Source organism: Pteronotus mesoamericanus, unplaced genomic scaffold (genome assembly GCF_021234165.1).
Source record: "Pteronotus mesoamericanus isolate MK-2021 breed Mesoamerican mustached bat unplaced genomic scaffold, CSHL_Meso_final contig_246, whole genome shotgun sequence".
Lineage (NCBI taxonomy): Eukaryota > Metazoa > Chordata > Mammalia > Chiroptera > Mormoopidae > Pteronotus > Pteronotus mesoamericanus.
Window position 1 is genome coordinate 1282971 of NW_026555104.1, and position 18351 is coordinate 1301321.

Genomic DNA, 18351 nt, shown 5'->3' on the forward strand with positions numbered 1-18351 from the left:
CAAAGGTAACAGCCTTTGAGTCATTAATGCCTCCCAAAATATGGATATGGGTCCATCTTGCCATTTTCTACCTTTGAGAGAAAGCAGAACGCAGGAAAAATTCTTGTTAGTTTCCATTAACTTAAGTTTTATTGGGTTTGTTTGAGGAAATCGTGTATAAGTTTAATGATAAAGTCATATAAGGACACTTAAAAAAGAAAAGCTGACCAGATACATAAGTAGTAAATTCATAAAGGCAGCAAGTGAAATGGTATCTGCCAAGGATTGGAGAGGGGTAGAATGGGGAGCTACTGTGTAATGAGGACCAAGTTTTATTTTTGCGAGATGAGTTCTGAAGGCAGGTGGCGGTGAGGGCCGCCCAACAGTGAGTGTACCGAATGCCACTGAATGCTACACTTAAAAATGGTTAGGATGGCACACTTTATGGAATATGTATCCTACCACAATTTTTAAAAATTATTACTAAAAAAGGAAAGTAACCAGAATATACACATCTTTCCAATTAAGTGTGGTCCCTTCAAATAGCTCATTTTAGGTGATTACATGGTTATTTCAACAGTGCCTACAAAGAGCAAAATATCTCTGAATCTCCACTGTGGAATCTACATTCCACAGTAGGTTGGTTTGGGTTTTCTTCATTGTTTTAACATTCTTGATAATAGTAAGTGTCTTTTGAGGCTAATTTTTAATTTGGAAAAAAAATCGTTTACCACTTCATTCTCAAAAAAAGAAAAAGTGTATCAAGTTGGAATTTTTTATTTAAGTCTCCACAACGTGTTAATTTGTGCATGTGCCTTGTAAACTGGCGTGGATGAAATGCTAACATCGGGAAGCCATCTCAGCAGAAAGGGTAAATAAATAAGTATACACGTTTGAATAGCACATTTTGATCATTTCTCATGGCCTCCAATTTGCTCACTTCCATGTGAAAAGTTCTACGTTTTCAACTAAATATGCCAAAAACATGGTGCCATTTGTCTGTTCCCATCGTTATTTTTAGATACTGACTTTGAGAAATTCACAGGTGTTCATCAGCGAACATCTCTGCTGCTGATGTCTATGAAAGTCAAAGGTTTTTATTGCCATTAAAAGGAATAATTTTCAAAAGTGTAGAGGTGGTTCTCTTTTTAGAGCACGAACTACAAAAGTTATTTTCAAAGGAGCATGATTCATTTATCAAAGTTAAGCTGAGGGGTGTCACTTGGGTTAGTACTTGGGTAAAACTGAGAGTTCAATGAAAAATAAAACTTGTGGACCACTCTCTCAGCTTAACTGGAATAGAAGAATTGCCTTCCCCCAACTATTTCCTTTGATAGTTCTGAACAAGTTATTTTATCTTTAATAAATAACCCCTAGTGTGCTCCTTTCAGCTTTAGGATTCTAAGGAAGGTATAACTGGGTAGAGCAAAGAGCATGGGCTATGGAGTTGGACCACCTGTGCATCTGATCTACGGCTACTAGCCATGCAAGCACTCATGGTCCACATCTGTAAAATGGGATGAAAATACTTCGCTCATAGAACCATTGTGAGGACTAAGAAGACACTCAACAAATATAATTTCTCTTTCTTTCCTTTACATGTGAAATGTGGCTGCTATCAATCCAAGCACATAAAATAGAAATAAAATTTAAAAACACTTTCCAAATAGAGTATATCATGGGATGCATTTTTGATGCATACGGTGCTATTTTATTAGGTACATAAAAGCAAGGTTACTGCAAGGCCGCACTCAACAAGCTCTTGTGACACAGGTCTAGCTCCTAAGACAGAGAAAATAACTTTCACAATTTATGTTGAGACATGAAGACAGAGATGGCTCAGATAAGCAAAATGAACAATGTAACACTTAGCTTTCGAGGCACTGTTCAGTCCTCCATAATACTTTCAGGAAGCCTGGGGACACTGTCTCTATAAACTGGCTATTTAAGTTGGAAACTTTCTGGCCAGAGAATCAAGAGGTGACAGTTTGTCACTTTAAATATAAATAAGTGAATCCCACTACAATGTTTAAAACAACAACAACAAAATATTGTACAGCTTGGGAGAAATACATACAATCCAGCAAATAAGACCCAGTGCACTTGAAGACTTCAACACCTTCACTATGTAGCAGGCCCCTGCCTCCTACCCACAGTTTCATTCTCTGCGGTTTCAGTTACCTGTGATCGACAAGGGTCTGAAAATATTACATGGAAAATTCCAGAAATAAACAATTCATGTTTTAAGTTGTGTGCCACTTTGAGTAGTAAGATCAGATCTAGCGGGATCCCACACCGCCCCTCCAGGGATGTGAATCATCCCTTTGTCCAGCATATCCACGCTGTACACACTCCCCACTATGAGCCACTTAGTGGCCAACTTGTTTATCAGATTAACTGCCATAGCACTGAAGTCCTTGTGTTTAAGTAACCCTTATTTTACTTAATAATGGCCCCAAAACCATTCACATAACTTCCATTACATACATCGTTATAATTGTTCTATTTTATTATTAGTTATTGATGTTAACCTTTTACTGTGCCTAATTTATAAATTAAACTTTATCATAGGTATGTATTTGTAGGAAAAAACAGTGCATATAGTCTTTGGTACTATCCACGGTCTCGGGCATCCACTGGGGGCCTCGGAATGTATCTTGAGGAAAAGAGGGACTACTGTATTGGTATCTAAGTTAGTGGTGACTTCTCGTTTCCCAGGTCATGTATTTTCTTCTAAATGCATTGATTGGTGATTTCGGGTATTAAAAAAAAATACCTTAATGCAGCAAATATAATCCCACCTGAATGGGGGGGGTGTGCATGCGTGCGTGCGTGCGTGTGTTTGTGTGTATGACACGGGGCAGGGGAACAGTCTTTGGAGATTAGCTGCTTAAATTAGGTGCTTAAACAACATTACAGGTTGTCATCAAGCTACATTTGTTTGGTCAATCTTACTTCTCTAGGTGATTCATTCCAGGAAAGAAACAACACCCTAAAGATCATCTGACATAATTCTAGAGGAATTAAAGAACGATGAGGTTTTTCTCTTTGCTCTGGAACAAGAATTCTAGAAGGTTATGCTTCACCCAAACTTTAAAGGATCAAAAAAGAAAAAAAAAAAGAAGTGAAGAGTCATTAAATAAACTTGATTAAGAACTTACGTTAGCTATTTGTTTAGATATATGAGTCGACTTTCACTAACGTCTAAAAAGGAGTTTTAAGAGCAGGCCCCTTTTGTCAGAGTGCGGGGAAATGAAAGAATGAGTCACTTTAATACTTGATGTCAAAATCTTGGTGATTTCTGGCTTTCCAGTTTCTAAATCAACAAATAGCACTGTATAATGTTGCACAGGCAGTTGGCCAGGAAATGGTGGGTGACCCTAGACTCCTTCCTCTGTCATGGGTAAAGCCAGCAGCCAAGACACTGTGTCCTACGCAGAGGGGTTCCCTTCCAGTGATATGCCATCCTAAGAGATTTGCCCAGGCTAACAGGGTATGATTTTTGCCATCCTAGACTGAGTCTATTAAGACATAGTTTAAATAGATAGTGAGCCTCCTTTATTAAAAGCCCAAGACGGCCACCACTGGTGTGGCTCAGCTGGGTTGGGCATGGTCCCGTAAAGCAAAATGTCATCAGTTCAATTCCATGGCAGGGCACATGCCTGTAAAATTGTGGGTTCGGTCCCCCCTGGTTGGGGGCACATGCAAGAGGCAACCAGTCAACATTTCTTTCTCACATCGATGCTTCTCTCCCTCCCTTCCCCTCTCTCTAAAATAAAAATTAAACAAAACAATACAAAACAAAACAACCCGTCATGGAAGGTCTTAAGGCAGAGGACTTATCCCTCCCATAGAACCATCTCCTCCTCGGGAATGTGTAGTCTAGGATTCATTCTGCTAACACATTTCTTCCCATTCAACGAGGATAGAAAGCAGAGAAATGGAAACAAAGCCAGAAATGATGGCCATCAATCAGCCTCTGTCCCCTTGAGGATTGGGCTGGGGGGTTCCCGAGGATTGTGAAATCGGTCAGTGAAGGATCCCCAGTACCCTGAAGCCCTACAGTTCACCTTAAGGCAACTAGTCAAGTTGTGATTACCTCTTTTCCCTTAAGTATGAAGTTCTGACCTAAATTGTGGTCATTTTGATCCAAATTTGGCAGTTTTTCCCCCCACACTGCTGCAGAAGAGAACAATCTCCTTTGGAAAGCTACATTCAGGACAATCAGAGCCGTCTCCTTGAGGACAGGGCCCATAACTTTTCAGGGTACTCATAATTCAGATTCAGCACTGTCTGTCAATGGCTCGCTCTCTCTGAACAGACTGTCTACTCTGCTGGAAAAAATCTGTAGGTACTGCCATTTGGGGGGAAAAACAGTTTTATTGAGATGTATTTTATACACCAACGCAATGATTTTTTTTTAATTTTTTAATTTGTTGATTTTAGAATGAGAGAAAGGGGGGAGAGAGAGAGAGATTGGTTTGTTTTTCCACTTATTTATGCATTCATTGGTTGCTTCTTCTATGTGTCCCAACTGGGAATCAAACCCACAACCTTGGTGTATTAGGACGACGCTCTAACCAACTGAGCAAGCCGCCTCAATTGTTTTCAATGTATTTACAGAGTTGTCTAACTATCGCCACCATCTATTCTAACAATGACAATGAAACTTCTCCAAAGGCCTGTGCACCGTAAGCTCTAGGATGACAAGTAAACAAATAAATAAAATAAGTACTGCATATGATAAATGCTCTGAAAGAGAGAAAGAAGTGCAGAGATAAAAAATAGGAGGAAACTATTTTAGGTGGAGCAGTAAGGAAAGATGTCTCTGAGGAGGTGACATTTCCACTTGCATACCCAGAAGTTTTCTATACACTTTACTGAGGCAGAGGCCAGGGAGTCTGAGGGGCTCAGAAGCAGGGCCACCACAGTGCTATATTTCCACTGGGTTCCACGTCAAGTGCAGGTGTGCACCCCTGAGATTCTGTTTGTTTGCATGAATTGTTTGTTAAGTTTCTGTAAGTTGGAGGATGTGTGGTCTGAAAAAGTCAAGCTTCCAAGATAATTTTTTCAAACAACTTTACATTTTCCAGATATGATTTGTTTTCAGGTTTTAATACTTATAACACACTTGGAATTCATCTGCCATGTGACCTACAAAAAAGCTTCCACTGGGGAATACCACCAAATTCCTGACTTCAAACATGAGACAGGGAGGCCAGGCAGTTGGCGGCCAGCAATCTGAAATTCTCTTTTTCCTTTCCCAGTGGGCTGAATTTGCTCCAGATAATGGAAAACCTTCCTGACTTCTTGCTACAAATCAGTTGATTTCTGTATCTGTCTTTTTTTCTGAACAGAGGCAGAAGTGTTTGCTGGTTTTCAAGAAAAGGTTTTCAGAGTCCCTTGACCGTACAGACCTGCAGGCAACAAACAGCAGGCCAGAGCCCACGCAGGCCAGTCAGGGCCAGGCACCCACCCGCGCCCGCACTCAGGCGGCTAAAGCAATGAACCTCGGCGGATTTTTCCGGTTATCACTGCCCCTGAAAAGCACATGTACTTCCTGTCACTGTGCACACATTTTTACATTTAAAACAACAATTCTGTAAAGTGCACACACACACTATATACATTTTCCTAATTCACATTCTGGGGCTAGAGAGACACCAAATGGGGGTTGAATGTTGAAAAAATATTTTTTTTAAATTGCTTACAAACAATAGTATTCTCCCTTCACCTGAAATGAGAACCTTTCTGAAATGAAGATGACTCCCTTTTCTGTGGATATCAATAATACTTAATCAGATAGGGTTTCTAAGTTAATTTTTAAGAGCTTTGGGGACTCACTCCATACCTTTTTAAATGAAAAGCAAAAGTTAATTACCACTCTCTTTTAACTAGGGTTTTGTTAATAACAGTGTGCATTTTTTTTCCCAAGGCCCAGAATCTGTTTCACGTGAAGGGCATTCACACCAAAATTACAGGGAAAATGCAGTGCCCTTTGCAGACAAAGTCAATTTCACTGGCCAGCCAGGAGGAGGGCATCTGCTCCTTGTTGTCTGATGCATTAGTGGTGAAAGGTTTGCACTTATCCATTAACCTGCCCCTCTCCCCAGGTACCCCTCTCAACCTAGAAGGGAGCTTTGCAAGACAGCTGGGCAGCATGAGGAACATTGTTCCCTGGCTGTGGAACAAGCAAGAGAAGCTACCAGGATAGGCCAAAAGTCAAACTCAGGACCCTGATATTGATTCCTCCCAAGTAGGCTAAAGCGGGGGGAGGAGGGGGGATCACAATAGTGTTTGTTCTTTCGTTGTTGTTTTGGGTTTACATTTTTTGTTTTTTTGTAGTTTTTTGTTTTTCTTTGTTTATGCTTTTCTTTTTTTTTATTAATAGTGCTCATTTTTTTTGGGTAAGATTTTATTTATTTATTCTTAGAGGAGAAGGGAGGGAGAAAGAGAGGGAGAAAAACATGGATGTGAGAGAAAAACATCAATTAGTTGCCTCTCATACACAGCCCACTGGGGGACTGAATGTGCCATCCAGGCATGTGCCGTGACTGGGAATCAGACCGGCAACCCTTAGCTTTGTGGGATGACATCCAACCCACACTGAGCCACTCCAGTCAGGGCAGTAGTGCTCATTCTTAAAAAATCATTTTCAAAATTATGATTATGAGGAATCCTGGGGAAAGTCTATGAGATTAATTCAAGGAACCTTTATACTCAGGGGTAGCATTTTGTACAAAAAACAAACTGTCAGTGCCAATATCAAACTTTAAATCTCTTCTTAAAAAAGATGCAACCCACAAAAATCGTTTAAAACAGAGAATAAGGAGCACTGTTGGGTATTTTGGTGTCTACAGAAAATGGTACCATCCTGGTCCCAAATCTGTTCTCAGAAGTGTGTGTAAGAAAAGTCTCTGGAGACCTGGGGAGACTGGGTAACATGCACTGGCTCCCTGCCAGGACAAAGAGCAAAATAATATTCTGTATTAAAGAAAGTTGGTTGTTTTTGTTTTTGTTTGTTTTGTTTTGGGTTTTTTGGGCTTTTTTAATCTGCTTGGTGTGGCTCAGTGGATTGAGCCCACGAACTGAAAAGTTGCTGGTTCGATTTGTGGTCAGGGCATATGTCTGGGTGGCAGGCTGGGTTTTCCCTCTCTTCCCCTCTCTCTCTAAAAATAAGTAAAATATTTTTAAAAATAAGTAAATAAAGTTGTTTTTCTTTTCTTTTTTCCTCTTTCTTTCACTGTGCACCAAATTCCTAAACACCACAAATAAATCCCTAAAAGTACATGCATTAATGTTAATACAGTCAGGACAGGAACTGTTAAACACCAAAGCAAGCAATGAAAATGAAGGGATTCCTGTCTTAGATTATATTAGGATGTGCTTAGCTCTAGGAAAATGCTTATCCTGCTGCTAAGTACCTGTCAGGGAGGGGGTGATCATCAGACTGTGGCTCAAAGAGTCATGTAGATGACCTTTGGGCCCTGGCTGGTGTGGCTCAGTGGGTTGGGCAACATCTTGCAAACAGAAAGGTCGCCAGTTCAATTCCTGGTCAGGGCACATGCCCAGATTGCAGCCAGCTCCCCAGTGGAGGGAGCATGTGAGGGGCATCCCATCAATGTTTCTCTCCCTCTCTTTCTCCCTCCCTTCCTTTCTCTCTAAAAATAAGTAAAAACAAAATTTCTTTTTATAAATGACATTTTGGATTGGAATGCTGGGACCAGTGGCCTCAACCAAAGAGTTTCTTGGGAAGGGAAGGGTCTTGAACTCCACCATAATCTCCATGGAGCCACACATCCAAAAGCCACCCCAAATAAGTACACAATTTATGGAAAACCAGTGGGCTTGTTACACAAAAGCAGCTTCAAATAGAGGCCCCCAGCCACCCTTCTGGTCAGCTGACTACCCCTAAATATGCCCTAAGTACATAAGGTCAAAGTCTCCAACCCACCTTCAACTCAGGATTGTTCAGTATGCCTATTTTGTACATGATGCTTAGAGAGAATATTTCCTTCAAACAAGGAAACCAAGATGGGGGGAAAGTGCGAGAACCCCTAGCCTATAGTGAAGCAGCTTTGCACCAGATAAGAGAAGACCTGGGTTCTCGTCTAGACCCTGCCCTTAGCTGGGCAACCAGCTGAACCTTCTACAACTCTATTCTTTTCCACAAAGTGAAATGGCTCAACTATAGATCACCTCTAAGAGCCACTCCGAGTCTAAAATTCCAGAATCTACATCACCAAATGTTTCAAATGAAAACAATGACAACTACCTCTTTATGACCAGCTGTCAGCCCCAAGGACCCTTTATTGAGGAGAACTTTCCAATGGGCTTCTAAGAACATAAATGAGGAGACTATTCTAATGAAATTTTTAAAATTAAAATTAATCCATGAGATGTTACTTCTTAAAATTCTTTATTCTGAAATTAATGTGTAAAGCAGAACAAAACATTAATACTCTATCTAGATTGTAGTTCAGCTTTCTTTATCTCCCGGAGCTGTTCTTCTTTCCTGGGACTAGGGGACATTTTATGAGTGAAAATAACGCTAGAAGAATAGTAGAAACAGTACTCACTATAAATTAAAGAGCAGTGGATTTTACATTTAGTTGGTAGTGCTGACTTTATCTGTTTTCAAGAATGTATTTTGCTTTTGCTGGAGTAAATACTAGTGACAGGCAAAGAACAGAATAAGGAAAAACAAATAATGGTTTTTACTATGGTTCTCGTTCTGGCTTGGCTATTAACTAGTTGTGGGGCCTGGTGTACACTACTTAATCATTCTGAATCTCAGTTTACTTGCCTGCAGAATGTAGGTAACAACACACCAGTCCCCCATACGTTCCCTCCACAAGGACTTAAATGGTATAAGGCCAGGGATAAAAGAACAGACAGACAGTGTTGGTTTTCTCAATGACTCTCCAAGATAAGGCATTGCCTGGTTTTTAAAAATATGGACACTGCTACTAATTAACTGTGGTAGTTAATCAGAAATAAGTTCCAGATGTTCTGTAGATCTGTGAATGGGGCCTAAAGCAAATCAAGAGTTGAAACAAGTTAGGATACCAAAAGTCTACCTAAATTGATGAAAATTGTCTCTTTTGAAGACACTGTTAAGTTTCTTTCCAATTTTCAACGCTCAGGTCAGTAGGGAGAGTGCAAAGGGGGATCATGGTTAATTGTAGGGTTTACTACTAGTCAGACTCTAGGGGTCTAACCTCTGGCAAGCTGGGCCTAGCTTTCCCATTAATCACCTGATCTGTTTTACTAGAATCCTTCCAGTTTGAAACCTCTATCTATCTAACCTGCCCCCCCACCCCCCACTTCTCTAGCAAAGTAGAAAACCACTTCAGAATACAACCTTACAGCAACTGAATCATGCTTTAGTCCAAATGAATTAGACATGAATTAAATTATAATTATACATTAAGTTACAGGTGGAGTCTGATTTAATTCGCCAATTAACAAAGGAAGGGCCTCCACCTACATCACCCAATGTTACTACTTCACCAGGAAGTGGTGGGTACTGAAGAACTAAGAAAAAAAGTGGGGAAAGGAGTTCTGCCTGTGTGTCCAAGAAAGCCTGAGAAGGAAACCAACCAAAATAAAGAGATTTTGCAGGTAGTAGAGAAGATTCTAGAACTGGTTACTTCCTTCACTATCACCTGCACTTTGGGGTATTTCATGCAGTACTAACATGGCCCCTAGATTCCAAAGTCTTGTCAATAAATGAACTCATTAGGTGGAGATAGAGTAGAAGTAAAAGCACCAGCAAACTGAATCTACTCCAGCTCAGCTGCCCACCAAGGGAACGATCTCAACCTTTTCTAGAAATACTCCAGTTAATCAGTTTCATTCATTTGCCTCCCTCACTCTCCAGAGGGCTGTGTGTTGCTTCACCACTTTATTTACACGGTCGGGATGGGTCCCCCCCTAAAATTCTGCCTACCCACAAACAAGGCCTCCATCCTTCACGATCTTACTCCAATGCTATCTCCTCAAATGCCAAAAAACTGCAACGTTCGGTTGGTCGTTCGGGTGGGGCCTGGCTGGTATCTTTCTGGCAGCCAGAGTCTCTGGGATGCATTTTGCAAACTCAGAGTTACTTTCATCTTGCCTTGCATTGTACGTGGGTCTTGCCTTAACACCTGCTCCCACAACAAATGAAGACAGCCCCCAAGGTGCACAGCCATGTTCCTGGTTAATTATCTTTTTCTCTCCCAAAGCACCTAGCCTTCCACAAAGTAGTGTGGCTCAATAACACCTGATACATTAAGGGCACTGTATTTAAATCCAAATACGGTTGGGGTTGCCGATTTCGTTTGTGTTACCACACCAAACCACACTGGTGAGTTTCAAATTGCCTTGATTGGCTTCCCGCTCCCTCGCTGTCCCTGGACAGACGCTAAGCAATGGTGAAATTACCAAAGGTCCGGAGACGGTGGTATAAAAGGAAGCTGAGGCCTGAATAATCCTCCTTGAGTCATCTTTTCCTAAGTGATGGAGCTTGCTGTTTGGAGGGAATGGACCAGAACAGCGTGCGTGGAGAACGACCCCCGCCGTTCGCCCGCGCTGCTGCGACGGGACTCTGGGGCCTGACCCGCACCCACGTGCTGGAGCGCCCTCCAGTGGCCGCACCGCAGCCCCCGCAGCGCGCCGCTCGCCCGCAGACCACGCTCCCCGAGGCAGAGGAAACAAGAGACTCAGAAAGTTTCCGAGCCAGGCGTTTTGCTGAAGGTCGAAGCCCGGTCCGGGAGTCAGGGTGCGAGGGCGTGGCGGGAGTAGCGCCCAGGCTGGCGGCCACCGCAAGAGGTCCGGGCCCAGACGGACCCCCAAAGGCTCCAAGCTGTCCCCCAGCAGGGTTCGGGGCCTCTAGATCCCGAGGGTGTAGGGCATCTCCCCGTACCGGGACCTTACAGAGAAGGGTGGGAGGGGAGCTTGGGCCTTGCCAGAACGGGATGATACCTCCTGGACCCCCAGCTACCGGCGCGCGCCTGGGGTTGTTTGGTTTGCTTTATTCATTTGCTTAAGCAGAGAGAGGGGACACACCGACCCCCTTTGGCGCATTCTGATCTCCAGTAATGAGGATTCTGGGTGCCCCCAAAGGGCCCACCTGGAGTTTACCGCCCCACCCAACGCCGCCCTACCCCGCTGGGGTGACAAGTGGAAACAGCAATTCCCCTTCCTCCCTCCCCTCCAGCCAGGTTTCCCTGCCGCCCGTAGTGGACTCGCCGACTGGGAGGCGGCGGCAGGGTACGCGGCGCCCCGGGGCGGGGGGCCGGGAGCAGGCGAGGCCGGGCCCGGGGCGGCGCTTACCTCTTCCACGGTGAGCGGCATGCAGATCCGGTACTCCTTTAGCAACATGGTCCTGCCGGCCGCGGACCCCCGGGGCGGGAAGCGGGGGGCGTCCCCCAGAACAACAAGGCTGCCGCCCAGGCGCAGGGCAGGGAGCCCGAAGCCCCACTCTCGGAGACGGCGGGAGAAGCAGCTCCGGCGGTTGCGCTTAGCTCTTGGCTTCTTCTTCTCCGCCCGAGATCATGTCAAGGCTTGGGTCCGAGTGTTCGTGGCTCCCCCGCCTCCTTCCTCGCTGAGGTCCGTCCTCCTGAAACGCGGTGTTGCAAAGTCAGGGAGGGAGGGAGCCCCGCTCGAAACCTCTCTGATCCGCAGCCCCGGGCGGTAGGAGCGGCCGTCAGATCAGGACATGCCCGGTGGCGGGCGAGGGAGGAAAAGAGAGATTTCCAAAAATTAAAACGAATGCACAAAAGTCACCCGCTCGATCTGCCTCTGAAACCAAACATGAACCTGGCGACCCCCCTTCTCCGGCCGGGCTGCCCAATGTTAATTCACCAGGAACACATTGCAGCCGGAGATGCTGACTTTCCAGACAAAGGCTCGATGGGCTTCTCTTCCAGGGCGGTAAACAAGATTTCGTGCTCTTTTTAGGGCCGGTCCCCGAGACGCTCCGGAGCTCGTTGGGGTAGAAAAGGGAAGCCGCCACCGCCACCCTGCTCTGCTGGGCTGGGGCCCGGGTTCCTCCAACCTCCACTCGCACTGTGAGGGGCGGGCGAGAGCTAGCTGGCGCCTTCCGCGCGCGTCCCCTCCCCCGAATCCCTCAGCTCCCCAAGCGCCGTGCGTGCCCGCGAGTTTGCAGCCACCTCGCGGGGGCCGGAGAGTCCGCGCCGAGCTGCAGTGTGCCTCGGGCCGGGGAGGTGGGTGCGGGAGGAGCCAGCGCCGGCAGGGCTGACATCAGCAGCGGCCGCGGCGGGGAGCCCCATCCGGCCAATGGGGAAATGGCAAAGAATGTGGAGGATTTAAACAAAACAGCATGTTTCTCCCGGGCTGCTGCCAGACAGCCCCGGAGCCGAGCCCGACGGGGGCTGGAGAGGATCGGAGAAGGGGGCTTCCCTAGACTCCTTAACACTTTGAATCTGTTCTCCAATGTGCCCTGAGTGCTCCGTCCAGCCACGCTGGGAAACTTGTGGTTCCAAGGAACAGAAGTGCTTCTTGACATTTGGCAAAGGTCTTTACAAATACCCATCACAACTGTTTTCACTTTGGTTCAGTAAGCAAGTCCCTCCCTAGAAAGGCCGTGAGATTTGAAAACAAACCCTTGCCTGGTTTCCTAACTGATTTCAGAAAAGGAGTCCTGGAAAACTGGCTAGTGCAACAGTCAGTGTGAACGAAAAGTGAAGCACAAAGAAACACCAAGTAGAGAAAAGGTGATATGGGGCACAGCCTTTTACCCCTCCTGGCCCTGCTCTGCAGTCTGACTGTAGGCTTCATGGAGCAGCAAGGATAGGTTTTCGTGTCAGCACTCCTAAGTTCAAAAAGTCACAGTGAAATGTCAATGAAAATGCCTGGAGTGTTGGTATTTCTTCCATATTAAACAGATCTCTCATTTTAACCACAAGAGGCACATTCTTTGGTTACTCAGGAAGCTGCATATAACTGCTAAAGTCTAGGTCTTTTTTTTTAATTTGGTATTTTTAAGCTTGTTTTTCTGAAAAATTGTTGGATGAAAAATGCATCAGTTGCCTCTATGCAGAATAACCTGCAAGCGACATCTTTTCTCTGAAAAATATTCATGCTCGGAAGTCCTGCAGCTACTCATAGAGCTTGGATGGCAACACAGATGGCCTCAATAGTATAGTATTTTAAATTAGGATTAATAAATAATTATCCAGTATAACTATAGTGGGCGGTGGCAAAAATCATCCAGATGGCTGAAGAGAATTTATAACTGTGTGAACATGATACAAAGCTTGATAGAAAAATGACACCCTATATCTAGCTTACATTTTAGTGAAAACGCTTTTCTAGATAAATGTTTCCCAGACTTGGCTCCAAAATATTCATAGCAACTAATTAAAGCTAAACGAAATTCCTCGAGGTGGAAAATCTAAATCTGACACTGTAGTGTTGAATAATAACACATTGAAAGCCTGTGATACAGAAAACAGCTCAAGCTGTTTTTGCTTTTTCAACTTGTGACTTGAAAACAAGTGTAGAGGCTTCATTTCTGACACTCTTCCCAGAAGCAGCGAGGGAATGTACTGGCCAGCCCCATGGACACGTGCACGCAAGGCCTCAGACTATGTGGGTATATTCCTGACTTTCCCGTTGTTTCCTGACATTGATTCTGTAACTAAGTATTTTACTGATGAACATTATGGTTGAGGAACTACTTCTGTGATTGTTCCAAACCGCAAATCAGCATGGCTACACCTCTTCTCTTAGCCCTCGTACATGCTGACTTCTCCACTGAACTCCTTTCCACTCAGTCCATCTGCCTGCCTGGTCACATTAATCTTGTTCAAGCACAGCTTTAATCCTGCAGCCTTCAAAACCTCTTAGTGATTCTCCATGGCCTATTGAGCAAGTTCAAATTCCTTGGCAGGAGGATCAAGGCTCTGAATTTACCTTTCCCACAATAGCCAGTCACCCTTCCCCGACACAAATCTGTCAGCCACTGAGGCCTCCACTGCACTGTGCCTGGACTTTCCTGCTCCTGTGGTCGCCTTCACAGAGAACCCCCTCCTCGGGGCTCCCACCCTTGGTCCCCCAGGCACCACTTTCCACTTTTCAGCAGGGCACTGACAATCTGTTTTTGGAAACACAGATGGCAGCATGCTGGATGGGTTAGGACGGAGGGACACCAGAGGCAGGTTATCATAATATTATAGGAGATATATGGGAAGGACTTGAAATAGCGAATGAAAAGAGGATAGGGATGGATTTGTTTTTCACTACAACAGCGCTTGGCAGCTTACTCATTCATAACTTATCCACACAAAGGGAGGAGCCCGCCATCTACTGGTAAGACACATTTTAACATGTTTTAAATCACCTTAACAAATCTGCAAGAATTTTATCTTTCATTTCACGCAATGGAGTTTCCAGTGTCTATTTCCAAAGAGCTTTGTAGGTGTTGCTATCATTATTGTGGATGGTATGTTGTTCCATTAACAACAAACACACCATCTACAGCTACTGATCATCACATATTAAAAAATGGAGGTGGACACAAAGGACAAAAAAAGGACCAAAAATTAAATTTACCAGTGAGTAATGATGTGACCAAAAGGAAAAGAATATTAGCCTATGTATGTCTGTGACAGCATTTATTCTCAAATGAGTAACAACCTATGAAGGCAGGGGCCCTCAAAACTCGAGATGGAGGAGGTACACATCGAAGTCAATCATCCTAGGAGCTTTCAACCGTCTTCACCAGAATTCTGATGATGCACCACCTAGTGTTGAAATCTCTTCTCAATTTGTGTGAAAAAACTGTAAGAAGGTCCTACCCACCTCTTTAAGTAGCATCTGAAAGAAGAGTGTACTAAGTCTTTCTGACTATTCAAATTATGTTTTATTCCTAGAATACCCCTGTACTTCTAAAGTAAAATACACGGTTCTTCCCGTTTCCGCTTTCCCACTCACTATATGTAAGGCCTGTGGGTCCATCAAGGCCCATTGAAAATCCTCTCCCTCCCAATAAACTCATTTAAAAAAGAAAGTACTGTCTCCTACACAGAGCCATTTTAGATGATTCTTTATCTTTCTAGACAACCCAAATAACTTATCTGAACCATTCGTTTTGATTCTTGTGTATATGCAAGTGTGGCCTTTATATATAAAATGCCTTATACAGTACCGTGTTTCACCTGTTCTCCAATTCCCCAACATGATGGTAAGCTTCCAGAAGAGACAGAACGTGTCCTATCTATGTCATCTGGAACCTGGAGCCTGGTGTGAGGGATAGCGTAGGTACCCAATAAATGTCTATTAGATGTATGCATATATTAGTTTAGGGTTCTCAACCTTGGCACGATTGACATTTGGTGCCAAATAATTCTTTGTTGTGGAAGTCACTGTAGGATTTTTAACAGCATCCCTGGTCTATCCACTAAATATGCAGCAACTCCCCACCCCAACCCTCAGCATGCGCACACATACACACACACTACCAAATACAGTGCGGGGTATGGAGGGCGAACTCCTGCAATGGAGAACCACTGTATTAGTGTAACAGTCATTAATCTCATCTAAATGTTTAGCTACTCCAAGAAGTTTTTGGAGAGATTGACTTCCAGCTTGTCAAAATCACTGCTAAGGAGAAAAGGAATAAAACAGAACTATTACATCAGAGTGATGTAAAGATTCCCATGCTTTGCTTTATATTACCAAAATAGCCCTTGATAAAGGGCTTGTCCTTAACCTTGATCACTTGTTTAAGGTAATCTTTGTCAAGTTTTTCCATTATAAAGTTACTATTTTTCCTTTCCCATACTTTATTGTTTGGAAGTGAGTCATTAAGTGCAGCCCACACTCAAGGGAGCCCCACCTCCTTGAGGGAAGAGTATCTACATGCACGGTATGGAATTTGGCAAGATCTGTCCCTCTTCCCTCATGTAATTTTTCATTCAATTATTTGTTCATATCAGTGTACTGATGCATATTTATGTTATACTTGTTATAATTCTATATTACATTAATTTTGTTGCTCGTATGGTTCTGGCTTTGGACATTGGTTTGGACATACTCTTGCTGTTTGGCTCCTGTGCCCTTTTGACATGCCCCGCTTTTTAAAGGAGACTTTTGAAAATCAAATGTTATCCTCTGCAATTAATTTTTGTCATATTACGGACAACAGTGTGATGATTGCTGGGGGAAGGGAGATATAGGGGACTAAATGGTAATGGAAAAAATACAATAAAAATTAAATTTAAAAATTTTGTTTTATTAATTATTGTTTAATTCCAGCGAAGTATGTCTATGTATGCCTCTGTGTGTGTGTTTTAAACACTGTATGTATGGCCTTGTTAGGTGCTAGGCAAATGTTAAATTCATTTTTCTTTGAAATATTTTAATTTATTTTTGGAGAAGGGGAAGGGAGGGAGAAAGAAAGGTAGAGAAACATGGATTGGCTGCCTCTCACAGGCGCCCCAAACAAGGACCAGGCCCACAACCCAGGCACGTGCCTTGAATGGGAATTGAACCCAAAACCTTTTGCTTTGCAGGATGATGCCCAACGAACTGAGCCACACCAATCAGGGCTAAAGTAATTCTTAATGAAAGTACACAAAGCAAGTCCTAAGGCAATTCTTATGTGTAGATCCATGTATCAGGCCTCCATTAAAAACAGAGAATCTCTTTGATGTATAATTGCTTGTACTGTGCAATAAATGCTCATAAAATAAAAATTAATTGACAATAATGTGGGACAGAATGCTTCCCAGAAAAAAACCTGAATGATCTGTGGTCCAAGTTATAGTTTTGTCTTTCCTTAAATAAATAAGCTAATAATAAATTTATCAAAGTTTTACTTTTAATTGCATTACCTATTTACAGAAATTGGCAAAACACTGGAATGTTTTGAGATGAATTATGAGACTAACCTGTACTCACTCGAGAGAAATTTTAATGATGAAAGAAAATATTGCCCTTGATCCTGAGTGTCCTTTAAAAGAAGGCAACTGTGCAACCGTAATTTATTGAATCAATAGTTCTTTAATGCCAAAGCATATTTAACCTAGTATCATAAAATGATGTTGGCACATCTGGAAATACTATTTCTTACTTATGCAATGACTTTTTGAGAAACATTTTCAATGTTACTAGATAGAAAAATAGAGAACTAACTTTACTTATTAAGCACATATACTCATTTATATCAAAATCCCATTTTAAAAATTGCTCAGGTGATTGTAGTTAGACTGAACACTGGCCCCCAAAGAGATCAGGTCCTAAGTTCTGAAACCTGAAAATATCACTTTATTGGGAAAAGGGTCTTTGCAGATATGATTAAGTTAAGGATTTGAGATAAAGACGTTATCCTGTACTATCTGGGTGGGCCCTAAATACAATCACAGGTGTCTACATAGGAGAAAAGTAGAGGATGATCTGACACACACAGAAGAGAAGGCAGGTCTCAAGATTGGAGGCATGAGGGAGGCCACAAACTAGGAATGGCCACAGCCACCAGAGGTGGAAGAGGCAAGGATGGGTCCTTCTCTAGAGCCTCCAGAGGGAGTGTGGCCCTCCCACACCTTGATTTTGGCCCAGTGATACTGACTTCAGACTTCTGGGCTCCAGATTGCGATAGAATCAATTTCTGTTGTTTTTAAGCCACTAAGTTTGTTGTTATTTGCTACAGCAGCAAGAGTAAATGAATATAATGTTTTAGCAATGACTTCCTTTACCTGGCACTAGACATGAAGAAATGCTACACAGGACTTAGAGGTTTACTCAAAAGATAAAACACAGTATATCCTTATTTACAAAATGATTCACAATAGCCTTGAAAATACCAAATCCTCCCACTGCATTTAAAATAGGCAATTTACAAAAACAGGTATTTTACATATGTAAGAACGTTTCTGTAATGTAAGCCCATCAATACGCTAAGGACTGCTAACTTCAAATCTCTCGCCCAAATGACTCCCCTTAATCTGACAAGTGTATATCCACTGACCTTGTCAACATTGTCACTTGGATATCCAACAAGCACCTCGAACTTAACATATCCCAAACTGGGCTGCTGCCCTCTTCCCCGACTTGCTTGTGCTAATCTGCTCCATTTTGGTAAATGACAACTCTGTCTTTTCAGACAGCCAGGTCAAAAATCTTGATGGCATGTTTAACCCCTCTCCCCTCACGTCCCGCAGCAATCTTGGCTCTATCTTCAGATTATATTAAGGATCTAGCCACTTAATCACTCCTACGGCCTCCACCCTAGTCCAAGCCATCCTTGTTTTCCTCTTGGATTACTGAACTAAGCTTCCAGCTAGTCTCCAGCTTCTGCCTGGCTGAGTCACCACACAGCAGCCAGAGCAATTCTTTTACTAGGTGAGTCAGCTCATGCCATTC

General features: G+C 43.2%; 1 protein-coding gene across 1 annotated transcript in view; it reads right to left on the minus strand.

Moving 5' to 3' along the window:
• The window catches only part of PITPNC1 (phosphatidylinositol transfer protein cytoplasmic 1), a 214271-nt gene extending 202073 nt beyond the window's left edge, over window positions 1-12198 (minus strand). The window contains exon 1 of the mRNA XM_054573056.1: window positions 11299-12198. Within this exon, the coding sequence (XP_054429031.1) occupies window positions 11299-11346 (48 nt within the window). The 5' untranslated portion in view covers window positions 11347-12198. The remainder of the gene's footprint in view (window positions 1-11298) is intronic.
• Window positions 12199-18351: the final 6153 nt, after the last annotated feature.